This window comes from Drosophila virilis, chromosome 2 (assembly GCF_030788295.1).
Source record: "Drosophila virilis strain 15010-1051.87 chromosome 2, Dvir_AGI_RSII-ME, whole genome shotgun sequence".
NCBI lineage: Eukaryota > Metazoa > Arthropoda > Insecta > Diptera > Drosophilidae > Drosophila > Drosophila virilis.
In genome coordinates, this window is record NC_091544.1 from 26,398,491 (window position 1) to 26,410,937 (window position 12,447).

The window sequence follows — 12,447 nt, forward strand, 5'->3', positions numbered from 1 at the left end:
ATTTGCGACTATCAAAATGTGAATCTTGATACTCTGTACATGCGCCAGCATGTGTGTGTGTGTGTGTGTAGGCACCGACAAACACACACGCACACATATACACACACACACACGTGCATATGCATATCCATGTAATTATTTATAAAGTAACGTTTTTACAGATGCTGAGTGTATTATATTAAAATATTTTTAAACAAAAATTGAACTTTAATGGTAAAATTTGTTTAATCATTTTTGTATATTTAATTTATATTTTTATAGCATATTTATTAACTATACAATATTTACAACAAACAGAATTAATATTAAATACTTTTGAAAAATATATTAAAATATATGTATATATGCAGCCGAAATGTTGAATGTCTATTTGTGGTTGTAAAAATCGACCTATTTTGAATTTATGCATTAATTGCATGCTTGTAAATTATAGTTTTTAATTACAATTAAATGGCCTTCGAAAGGCGCATAGCCATTGCGAGTCGGAATTTTCTCTTTCCAAATAAAACGCAACACCTCCCATTTATCAGCTATTTAACATCAAGGTACATTTATTAAGTGTGTGTGCATTTCAAAAACAATAACAATAACAAGTTAAACAAACGGAAAAACAAACGTTCATTGATGGAAAAGCCAGCTGATCGGCACGTCACGCGACTTTTCCCAAGCTGAGCATAAAATCATGCGACACACAACTGACCCCAATAACAATTACAATTGCATTAAGCGGCAAAGGTCTGCAAATAAAAAAATAAAAAAACATTGCAAAGAGGCGTCCGTAAAAGTGTGACTCGGTCGCCATTTGATAAGTTAAGCAAATTGAAATCAAATCAAATTCAATTAAGTAGCGAGCCGCATTTGATTTGTACTAATTGTTTCGCTTGAATGAGCAAACAACTCAATTAAATTGTAAGCATTTATTTTTCCAAACAATGGTCTCCAAAAATTCAAATTTGAAATCCATATTGCTTTCGCGCCACAATGCAGCTCTGAGTAGTTTGCAGCCCTTGTAGATATCGAAATTGTAATAAGAAAATCAAACAGTTGGCAACGCCCAGTTGCTTGTCAGTTTACAGCGTTGCCCCACCGTGCGCCATATGTCACATATGTTTTTCGAGTGTGTTTTGAAGCAAACATCGGGTTATTTTACAAAAAGTATTTATCCAAATAATATTATTGAATTTTTGTGTTTCAAGCATTTAAAGAGCCAAGCGAACACAGCTAAATTTGTAAAAGATTGTTACGAACGCGAGACAATTGCATCGAGTTGGCAGCATTGCCGAATGCTGAGCTGCGAAGCAGTGTCCAAAAGCAAAGCGAAGAGAACGTAGCGCAGCCGAAAAAAATTTGGAAGCAGTAAAGCAGCGCACTGCACGCGATATATTTTTTATTTTCAAAAGGTTGAAGCTTATATTAAACAATTCAGCGGATCAACGTGCCGGGCAGCCGTAAGTGCATTTACTTTTCAAACATTCAACGTAATTATACAGCCGCGTAGTTCGCCTTAAGAATTTTTTTTTGCAAGAAGCGAAAATTTTTGCACAGCGGCAAAGGCGGCAGCAGCCGCGACTGCGGCGAATTTGTGCAGCAAAAGGGAGCTGAAAATGATGAAAAATTATAAAAAAAAGCGCACGCATTGTGGAATAGTTGAGAATGAGAATTACGTTAAATAATTATATTCCCAAAAAATTGACGGAAGTTATAAAAAATTATGACTAAAATTTGATACATTTGCATGTATGTATGAAAAATCGGCATGTGCTGGCGTATTAGTGTGTGTGCATGAAATTCTTATTGGAAAAGCGTGCTCAGCATTTCGGCGGCTGCTGACAGTTGTATATATATATATATATATATGTGTGTGTGTATGTGTTTGTGTGTGTGCGTGTGAGAGCTGAGAAGTGATGTGAAGACACAAAAGAAAGACGACGGCGCCGCGGCGCTGGCTATAAAATGAAGAAGAAGCAACAGCAGCGCTGCCCCGGCAAAAGCGCGTTGACGTTTCTCGCTGCATTTGTTGTTGTTGCTCATGGTATTTTGCTACCGTTCTCAGCCAGAAAGGAATTTCCTATGCTGGGCCCAAAATAACTTCAAAACTTTTGATTGCCATCGCGCGGCTGTTGCCGCTGCCCGTTCGCCATTCGCTGCCATCCTCATTGGTCAGCACCGCTACGCCGTTAATTTGCTTGTCAATATAGAAAATTCATAAATTCGCCTTTAACTGTATCTATTTATTATTGTTATTGCTCTTGTTTATTTTCACAGGAACTGCGAGAGTTGAGCGTACGCGTATGTGTGTGTGGGTGCAGCAGCAAGCATAACCACCACAAAAGCAACAACAACATCAAAGCCAAAAGACTGATAACAAAGCAACAGCAGGGAATAACAAAGATTTGAAGCAGCAACGCGTAACTTTGTCGTTGTGTAGGTGTTGCCTTGTTAATTAATGTTCTCTTAATCTAATTTCAGTTCTTCTTCTCTTATTAAAGGCTAACACACAAATAACGTCGGCTTTACTGCGACGACTGGTGGGGGGCGTCTAACTGACAGCAACTTCTGTACTATCAATTAAAATAACAACAACAACAACAGCAACTAGCAGCACAAGAGAATTACACCGTGGACACCGGCGAACACAGGGCTAACAAAATGGACGATCTTATGGTCGAAGTGCGACTCGATAACGGTGCCTACTATAAGGTAAGGGAGAGTGGGAGAGAAAGAGAGAGAGTTGTCCTAAGCTGAAGTCGCCAGTATCGCTGCCGCAGTCGCTGCCGGCGTCGTTGAGTACGCGACGCTGCAACTTGTGGCGACGGCAGCGATGGTCTCAGTTTCTAATTTCGTAAATTTTAGCTTTATTTCTATAAATAACTGCATCATTTTGTTGAGTGGAGTCTCGCATCGAAATACGCACACACAAAACACGCACGCACACACACAACGACACACACACGTGCATAGAAATCAACACGCATTCATATAGGGCGCAGTTTGTCGCTGCCCGTATGGGGGTGTGCGTACGCGTGTGTGTGTGTGTGTGTGTGTGCATGTGTGTGTATTGCCGCCTGCGCGAGCGACGCTGCATATTCGCGTATGTGTTGTGTATGTGAGGCAGGCTCCGCAGAGTTGCTTTCAGCTCTGTTGACGTTGTCGGTGAAAATTTTGCTGCTTTGTGATTTCCCTTTCTGAAGCTTATCAGATTTGCATGCATAATACGTTTTGATGCCTTTGATAGCAAAGTGGAATTTATTTTGATAGCAACTAGTATTTCATTATTTAATTGAAAATTTAAGTTTATTTTAATATGTGCTACTTTGGTATTGGCATGTGGCTAATAGGAAATAGTATTCATGTAACGGGAAATCCTAGTTTCAAGAAAATAACAATTGATAAAGCATAATTTAAGCTGTTAAATTCGAGCAATTCAAGCCTTAAGGTAATAATCGGCTAGTAGAAAATGATGATAGTATTTTCTTTCCTTTTAAAGATTTACAGAATTATGATATTTAATTCAAAAATTCTTGTAAAAAAAATGAAGGGATTTCTTGAGCATCTTCTGAATATTAAATAAATAAATATATGTTTGGTATATAGGCCATTTGAGCAAGTATGAGTTCTGCAACTGTGCCAGATGAATCAGCGTCTGGTGTATAATATTGAAATAAACAATTTAGTTACGCTTGCGATAAGCCTGCGTTGCCTGCCTGCATTTTCTTATCAGCCAAGACAAGAAGTTGGCCCGCGTGAACGGCACGTTTTAGTGCCTGGTGTTCGTTTGTCTGGCCATTCGCTAAGCAACATAAATAGTATTATAATTAATAATAAATGTGTATCTATATCTTTGGGAAATGTATCATAAAGCAACACCAGCAACAGCAGCAACTATATAATTGACACACATTTTTCTTTCACTCTGTCTTTTCTTGTGCTGCCGCTGTCGCTGCCTACGTCAACGCAACAACAACAACAATAACAACGACGACGACGACGACGGTATCAACAACAACAGGGCCAGGTGACAGCTGTCGGCGATGATGGCATCTTTGTGGATGTGGACGGGTAAGTTGCGACAAACATTTGCACAAAAACCACCAAACGAAGGGCCTGTTCATATTTTGCGTCTCTTTACCCTGATCCCAGTCAATATTGTAGAAGGAAGCATTTTCGATACTAGATCCTAGTATATATGCAAATACTTACCAGTGTGATCCCATCGATTATTATCGACCAATTGGAGATAAAAGAGATTAAAGTCGTCAATGTTTTAAAGTAGATTCCTGCTTAAACATAATATTTGTAACTGCAGCTGGGCTCTACTGGGGTCAGGGTATCTACGAGTCGTGCACTCTCGACTAGAGATCCCTTGTTATTATCATTATATTTATTATTTTTTATTTTTGTGCCTATTTTACAATCAATTTGCGACAATGTTGCTGCTAGCTGCACGTTCTGTCTTGGCAGCGCCGCCCATTTATGCGGCACGCTCGCCCCACGGCCCATGAGTTGGAGACGCCACCGATTGTCCGATTTTAATTTGGCGCAATTTGTTAAATGCTGCTACTTGCTACTGCGACTGCAGCAGCAGCAGCAGCAGCTCCTTCTGTCAGACGACAAACTGCTGACTGGCCAAGTGTCAGCTTTTCAAAGGCAAAATCTCTGCGTGTGTGCATGTGTGTATGTGAGCGTGTGTGTGTGTGCACGCGTCGTGCTGTCAGGCGTCAGCCGCAAATGCCACTAAGCAGCAGTAGCAGTAGCAGCAGCCGTTGCTGTCGACGCAGTTTGCTATTTTTAATCACGGAAAGAAACCATTTTTCTTGTCATTTCTTTTGCTTTGCTTCTAATTTGCTTGCATCCTTGCAATGGGTATTATAATTCTATGACCAAATATGTAACGCATAGAAACAAGAGATAAGGCTAAGTGAAAAATTATATAAATACAATATATATTCGTGATCTCAATTGTAATGCTATAACCCTGAAACTTTGCAAAAATCCGCTTTTATATTGCAAATTTGAGTCAACCGAATTATCATATAGTTCCCATATAAAAATGTTCATTAACATATTTTCAATTCACTTCCCGAAAAGCTTCATTGTACAACTTAACATGCTTCAGCTACTTCTATAACTCCGATCTATCGATATTTAAAAAAATGATTTTCCTTTAAATCTTGAATTTTTCCCAATATTTTAACCCTTAACTCAAGAGTACCAATCATTTTGCAAATATTCAACTAGGGTATTTTATAGTCGACTAGCCAAAAATTAAAAAATCTACCCTATTATTTTCTTCATTTCGTTTGTTGCATTTTGGTGACATTTTTGGAACAAATCTTGTACTTTCGATTTAAAAATTGTTGGTTTTAGTATTTAATTTGATTTTTTTATATGTATGTGCATTTCGAATGTTTTATTTTTCGCGGCAACGGCAGCTGAGTCTAAATTTAGTTACCACCCTTTTTGCAGTGCTGCTAATTCAGCTATTTTCTAGCTAAATAATGTTATTTGTAGAGCTCGAAACAGCTAATTCAGCTATTTTCGGCTAGTTTTAAACGAATTCAGCTCAGAATTCAACGAAGCGTCCAACGGCAACAGTCTTCCCCGTTTGTATGCACATACATAAGTGTGTGTGTGTCGGTGTGTGTGTGGGTGTGTGTGTGGGTGTGTGTGTGGGTGTGTGTGTGGGTGTGTGTGTGGGTGTGTATGTGTCGGTTGTGTCATTTCCGATCTATGTCTTGAGTGTTAAATCGTGGGCACCCCCGCAATTGTATGTGTTGAGCACGCTTGGCGCGCTGCCAGAGCAGCTGCAGACGACGCCGACTGCGCTGTTGCCGCTGTCAGCGTTGACGTCGACGCACACTTGTCTGCAGCCATGTTCACAATTAAATATTTTGGCTGCCGTGTGCGGCATTTAAATGAATAGTTTGTGTCTGGCCCCTCATTATATGCTAAACTTAGTAAATGTTCCACTGTTTCTACTTTTTCTTCTTCTTCATCTCTCATTGTTAGTATTGTTTTTTCGATTTGGCCAATTTTTGCAGTGTGCTCGAGGTGCTGAAATACGCGTTCGTCAATGTACGCCTGCCGCCCGATGAGGCCGTCGTTGCGGCGCCCAACTTTGAGGAGGGCATGGAGGTGGAGGTGTTTACGCGCACAAACGAGCGCGAAACGTGCGGCTGGTGGGTGGCTGTCATCAAAATGTTAAAGGCTGATATCTGTGCGGTCGCATATATAGGCTTTGAGACGCCATATACCGAAATCTGTGAACTAGGCAGACTGCGCGCCAAAAATCCAAATCCGCCAATTACGCCCAAATCGTTCTATCAGTTCACGCTGCCCGTGCCCGAGGAGCTGCGCGAAGAGTGAGTCCATTTTGGCATTTGTACATTTTTCTTTATTTCATTTCTATATACATCTATTTTGTAGAGCTCAAAAGGATGGCATACACAAGGAGTTTCAGCGCACCATCGATGCGGGCGTTTGCAACTATAATCGCGAAATTGATGCCCTTATTGTCATCTCCAAATGGGAACACACTCAGAAGCGCGCCAGCATGCTCAAGGATATGCATTTTCGTAATCTCTCACAAAAGGTAAATGCAACGCAACAATTCAAATGATATACAATAGAATCACAAAATTCCACTCTATTTAACAGGTTATGCTGTTGAAAAGGACTGAAGAAGCTGCGCGTCAGCTCGAGACGACCAAGCTGATGAGTCGTGGGTGAGTTCACGGTTTATAAATCAGCATTGAAGTGTGGAGCTAAGAAATTTAATTAGAACACAGTGCTTGCTTGGAAAATATAACTAGCTTGTGACATCTTTCCAAATCAGTCTCTGTTTTAAAGACTCTTCGAAAATTAGGTTTTCGTTAGAAAGGCTATGCTAAACTTAACTAACGGTAAATCATTGTGGCATTCAGACTACGCTCCATAATATAAGCCAAATATCTTTAACCCTTCTTGCTTTGCACACATATTGCCTTGACATTATTTTATAAACTGGACTTGCGATTGAACTAAACTGATTTACCATTTGCTTGTTGCAGCAACTTTATCGAGGAATTTCGTGTGCGCGAAGATCTCATGGGCCTGGCAATTGGCTCGCATGGCTCTAATATACAGGCGGCACGCACGCTGGTCGGCGTTACGAATATTGAGCTGGAGGAAAAATCATGCACATTCAAGATTAGCGGCGAGACAGAGGAGTCGGTGCAGCGGGCACGCGCCATGCTGGAATATGCCGAAGAGTTCTTTCAGGTGCCCAGAGAGCTCGTTGGCAAGGTGATTGGCAAGAATGGGCGCATCATACAGGAGATTGTCGATAAAAGCGGAGTGTTTCGAATCAAGGTGAGTGCTGTGAGTATTGTACACCGTGCCTGGCATGGCCTAATCTCGCCCATCCCAAACACACACACGCACACACACAGATCGCTGGCGATGACGAACAGGATCAGAATATACCACGAGAGCCGGCGCATGTACCCTTTGTGTTCATTGGCACCATGGAGAGCATTGCGAATGCCAAAGTGCTGCTGGAATATCATCTGTCACATCTGAAGGTGAGTGAATGGTGTGATACGTCATGTAACCATACTGATCGATTCTCATTTGATTGAAAGGAAGTGGAGCAGCTGCGCCAGGAGAAGCTGGAAATCGATCAACAGTTGCGCGCCATACAGGAGTCCTCCATGGGTTCCACACAGAGCTTCGCCGTTTCGCGGCGCTCTGAGCGCGGCTACAGCAGCGATATTGAGTCTGTGCGCTCAATACGTGGCGGCGGCGGCGGGCAGCGCGGTCGCGGACGCGGGCGTGGCGGCGGTGGCAACAACATGAATCAGCGCTATCACAACAATCGGCGCGAGGACGATGACTACAATTCCCGCGGCGATCACCAGCGCGAACAGCGCTACAATGATCGCGGTAGCGGTGGCGGCCCACCAAATGCTGGCAACAGCGGCGGCGGTGGTGGAGGTGGTGGTGGTGGCGGTGGCAACAATTATCGCGGCGGCGGCAATGACCGACGCGGCATCAATCGCCGGCCGCCACGCAACGAGCAGAACGGCAGGGACTATCAGTACCACAACCACACCGAGGAGATGCGAGAGACGCGCGAAGTGAGCAGCGTGGAGCGTGGTGAGTTGACCAAGAAGCAAGCAATGGATTAGGAGAGAGCGAGTGAGCGAGCGAGCAGTCGGCTTGAAGATCGTTCGGGTGGGGGGGCAAGACAACGTTTCGTATTCAAGCACCACGGCAACCACTTGGCGACTGTCTGTGTTTGTGTGTGTGCATTACTATATATATATATATATATATATATATATATATATATTTATTTATTTATTTATCAATTTTATTTTTGGCCACGAAATGAATTTGATTTTTTGCAAAGAATCCAATTTGAACAATTTAATGTAATCATGTAATCGAAACTTTTGCCGTTTATAAATTTATTTTTTGATTGGGGTGTCCCCCCTCCCGCTTAATTATGCCATCGCTTGTTTTCAATCCTCGTCGTCTCTTTGTTGTATATATATATGTATGTATTTCTCTTCTTCCCGGCACAGCGGACAGCAACTCATCGTACGAGGGCAGCTCCAGAAGACGCAGAAGGCAAAAGAACAACAATGCGCCCGGCAACAGTGAGTATGGTGAGGCACATTCCAATTAAATGTTCGTTTAGCTCAACATTTTGGCACCACTTTTTAGCAAATGGCGCGCTCGGCAATAACAACAACAAATCACAGCAGCAGCAGCAACAACAGCAGCCGCCGCCGCCCCCATCGACGTCGTCGTCGGCCCAGCAGCAGCAACAGGTGCCGGTGCAAGCGAACAAAGCGCCGCTGAATGCCCAAGAGAACAACAAACAGAGCAGCGGCAATGCGAACGCCTCGGCTGGCGGTGCGAACAAGTCGAAGGATGCGCCGAGAAACAGCGAGAAGCAACAGCAGCAGCAGCAGCAGGCGCTGACACAACAGCAGCAGCTGCCGCTGCAGCAACAGCCACCGCAGCTGGCACCACAGCAACAACAACAACCACAGGCTGGCCAGCAGCAGTCAAAGCCAAGGCGCAACAATAAAAATCGAAACAACCATGCGGATCAGGTGGCCACAACGGATGCCATCAAGAAGGAGGGACTGGTCAATGGCACGTCCTAAGTAGCAGCAGCAGCAGCAGCAACATTACGGCAACAGCAACAACAAGAACAACCACAGCAACAACAACAACAAACAAGCACACAAATTGCAAATCGTTCGTTTAACAACATGTTGTATATGCGCATCAGGCAGAAGAAACACATACATACACACACACCTTAACATACACAACATAAGCAGGCAGTTAAATAAATTTTAAAGTTAATGTCAACAAATTGCCGCCAAAACAACATAACCCACACAAACAACCAACACGCCAACATACAACATAACGAAGAAACAGCAGCAACAACAACAACAACAGCAACAAACAGAACAACGTGTAGAGTAGGCATAAATAACAAAAACTATTTCGAGTAACTAAAAAACAAGCATATTTAATTATACATGCATTATGTAATAATAAATACAAAACACACAACACACACAAACACACACACATATATATATATATACTAACACGCCACACACACACAGACAGCTCGAATTATACACAAAAAACGAAGTATATAAAGCAAACATGCCTAGGCTTATAATTTTAATTAAAATTAAATAAAAACAATCAAAAAACAAACAACAAAAAAATACTGATGAATTATGTGTATAAACCAAAACTAAAATGCAATTATTAGAAGAAAAAAGAAAAAAAAAACAAGAACAAATTGGAATATGTTAACTTAAACTTTAATGCAGGCAATTAGCATAGTTTTTCAAATGCGAAAATCGAGAGAAAACAAAAGCAAAAAAATATATATAAAATAACTTGCCGAAAATGCGCTTCAAAAGCGCGTTTCTTCTGCAACTTGAAAAGTTTCTAGTTACATAAAAAATTATAGTGAAAGAAAATCAATGTAATTGCTCTTTTTTTTTTGTTTTGTTTTAAAATACTATATATACGCCGCATATAACATGTAATTTCCTTTGTAAATTAGCATTAAAACATTTAGTTTGTCACATTTTGTGTATAATTCGTGCGTGAAACAAACTAAATTGCAACATTATTATTATTTCATCTACTTATACATTTTGTATTATTATTGTTTGGTTACGTCAAACTCAAAAAAAAACGCAACAAATTGTTATAGATAATTGCAATGCGTGTTAAAAAGAAAATATCGAATTTTTTAATTTGTTGCTTTTTGTTTTATGTCGCTTGAAGTTTATTAACATGGAAACACCTTCTCTCTCTCTTATTTGTATAACGTTGTATTTATTACTACTATTATTTAACGCACACGCCACACACACACACAGACATACACACACTCATTACACACACACACACACACACACACACACACTTACACGCTCGCTTACACATCTACGCAAGAATGGGTTAAACAATAATATAATTCATTACATTTTGTTGATAAAATCATATTATATTACATTTTGCCTATACCTACCATGCGTATAAACTAATTTATTAGTAATCTATTAAATACTCTTAAATTATTTAAAGCAGCGATAAATATTAACAACAATCAATTGGAAATAAAACACCAACAACAACAACAACCACATTTATTGAACACACATTATAGAGCCCTTAACATAATTGAAAACTAGTTAAAGCAAAAAATAAATGCAAATCATAAAAGCAAAAAAAAAAAAATCAACTTATAATTAAAATGTAAAACAAAAGAAAACATAATGAAAACAACAACCACATATATAAGAACAACAACCATAAGAAACAAAATCTAATATAATACAAAAACAGATCTTCTCATTTATTGGAAGAGCAATGTCAATAATATATAAGAAACAAAAAAAATCTTTTAACATATATATAAAACAAAAACAAACAAAACGATAACGATAAATAATAGTAATGTTGTGTAATTCAAATAAAAAACAAGAAATTAAAAAAAAAAAAACAAAAAAAGAAAATAAAAAAAGGAAAATGTCCGATCTAAAAATTATTATTTATATGATGATGAACTTATATAGAAATATAGCAAGTAAATTTTATTAATTTAAAATTTATATATATAAAACGAAACAAAAACTTAAGAACTCAAATGCGCATTTTTTTACCGCTTTTTTTGAATGCCTCAGGTGCCATATGACATTAAGCTGTATTTAATATAGAGAGCTCTTCTCTTCTGCCAAAATCAAGCTTGAAGAAACTTAATTCTAAATTTTGAACAATTTTTGAAAAGTAATGGTAATCCATTTGTATTCACGTGTTTGACCAAAATGCAGCCATTACATAAAAAAAAACACATTTTTTATTTGAATCTTTTACCTAGATTAATCTAATTAACACACTAAATTTGCAGTTCGTATATTTATCGTACATATTTTGTATTTAAAAAATTGTGTTAACATACATTTAAATAGGTTTTTAATGTAGTTTAGAGCAGATATTAAGGGTTTTAATCTGCTCTTCGTGTGGTCTCTTTTGCTGTCATAGCTTGTCGCGGCGGCAGTGAAGATAGTGGCTGTGATTTGTCAATTGGCCACACAACCAGCTAACCACACTGCCAAAGCGCATAGCCAATCGGATTTAAGGTAATTTTTTTTTGTTTGTTTTGGAGAATGCTTTTTAAACAACAAAAACGTATTCTAAATCAAAATCATGAACGAACACGACAAACACTTTGAAAGGGGGCGCCAATCGAAAGTCGCTTTGCTGCGGCGAGAGCTTTCCTATGCGGCGAAAACACTTGGCGCCATCTTGCGTCTCTTTGGCAGCAACATCGGCTCATCCACTTATGCTGCGTTTTATGCTACGTTGCGTGGCCGGCGAAAGCTCTTTCGTGGCTCCAAGCGCAGCGCTGTAAAATATGCAATAAACCATTGAGATGTACATTTGTGTGCGGTTGGGTGGGGGCAACTGTGGGGTAAGAGCGGATGTGGCTTTTCGCTTTTAATGTTGGCCTTGACAAGTGGTGGTATGTGTGCATGTGTGCGTGTTGTTGTGTGTGTAGGGTTAGGGGAAGTTGAGCTTCAAACAAATTACCTATTGCATGCGACGTCTGAAGGTCGCCATTTAGTTTGGCTTTAAGTAATCTATCAACATTGCGCAACTTTTTGCATTCAGTTTAAAGAAGGCGGCGCCTTTTCCTTTCAGTAACTGGAGTTGAGAGCTAAGCGACCCAGTTTATAGGGCCGGTTCAAGGTCATTGCTATTGAAGCGAACTAACCGCACAGAGATTTAACAGACGTCTATAATGTAGGGGAGAGTTTTTTGTATGTTTGGGCAACGATCTATATAAATGTGATATATCTTTTATCTTTAAGATGTATCTTCTGTTAGTATGGCCCTATATTCTTGTTAATG

General features: G+C 39.9%; 1 protein-coding gene and 1 long non-coding RNA gene across 5 annotated transcripts in view; one reads left to right on the plus strand and one right to left on the minus strand.

Annotated features, from left to right (window-relative positions):
* Window positions 1-1,178: 1,178 nt before the first annotated feature.
* Window positions 1,179-10,773, plus strand: Fmr1 (synaptic functional regulator FMR1). 4 transcript variants are annotated; one of them, XM_032433602.2, is made up of 12 exons: window positions 1,179-1,448; window positions 2,266-2,424; window positions 2,490-2,700; window positions 4,010-4,059; window positions 6,042-6,362; window positions 6,427-6,592; window positions 6,658-6,725; window positions 7,050-7,359; window positions 7,431-7,562; window positions 7,623-8,136; window positions 8,568-8,642; window positions 8,710-10,773. In XM_032433602.2, exons 3-12 carry the CDS (start codon window positions 2,650-2,652, stop codon window positions 9,156-9,158), a joined length of 2,136 nt encoding a protein of 711 aa, XP_032289493.1. In that variant the 5' UTR covers window positions 1,179-1,448; window positions 2,266-2,424; window positions 2,490-2,649; the 3' UTR covers window positions 9,159-10,773. The 4 variants fall into 4 exon arrangements, with proteins under 4 accessions (XP_032289493.1, XP_032289491.1, XP_032289494.1 ...); XM_032433600.2 differs by having other exon boundaries at window positions 1,181-1,448; window positions 8,568-8,651; XM_032433603.2 differs by having other exon boundaries at window positions 1,184-1,448; window positions 7,050-7,350.
* Window positions 10,774-11,658: 885 nt separating this feature from the next.
* Window positions 11,659-12,447, minus strand: part of LOC116650284 (uncharacterized) — a 31,209-nt gene continuing 30,420 nt past the window's right edge. The window contains exon 3 of the long non-coding RNA XR_011416280.1: window positions 11,659-11,941. This is a non-coding gene — a long non-coding RNA (uncharacterized lncRNA). The remainder of the gene's footprint in view (window positions 11,942-12,447) is intronic.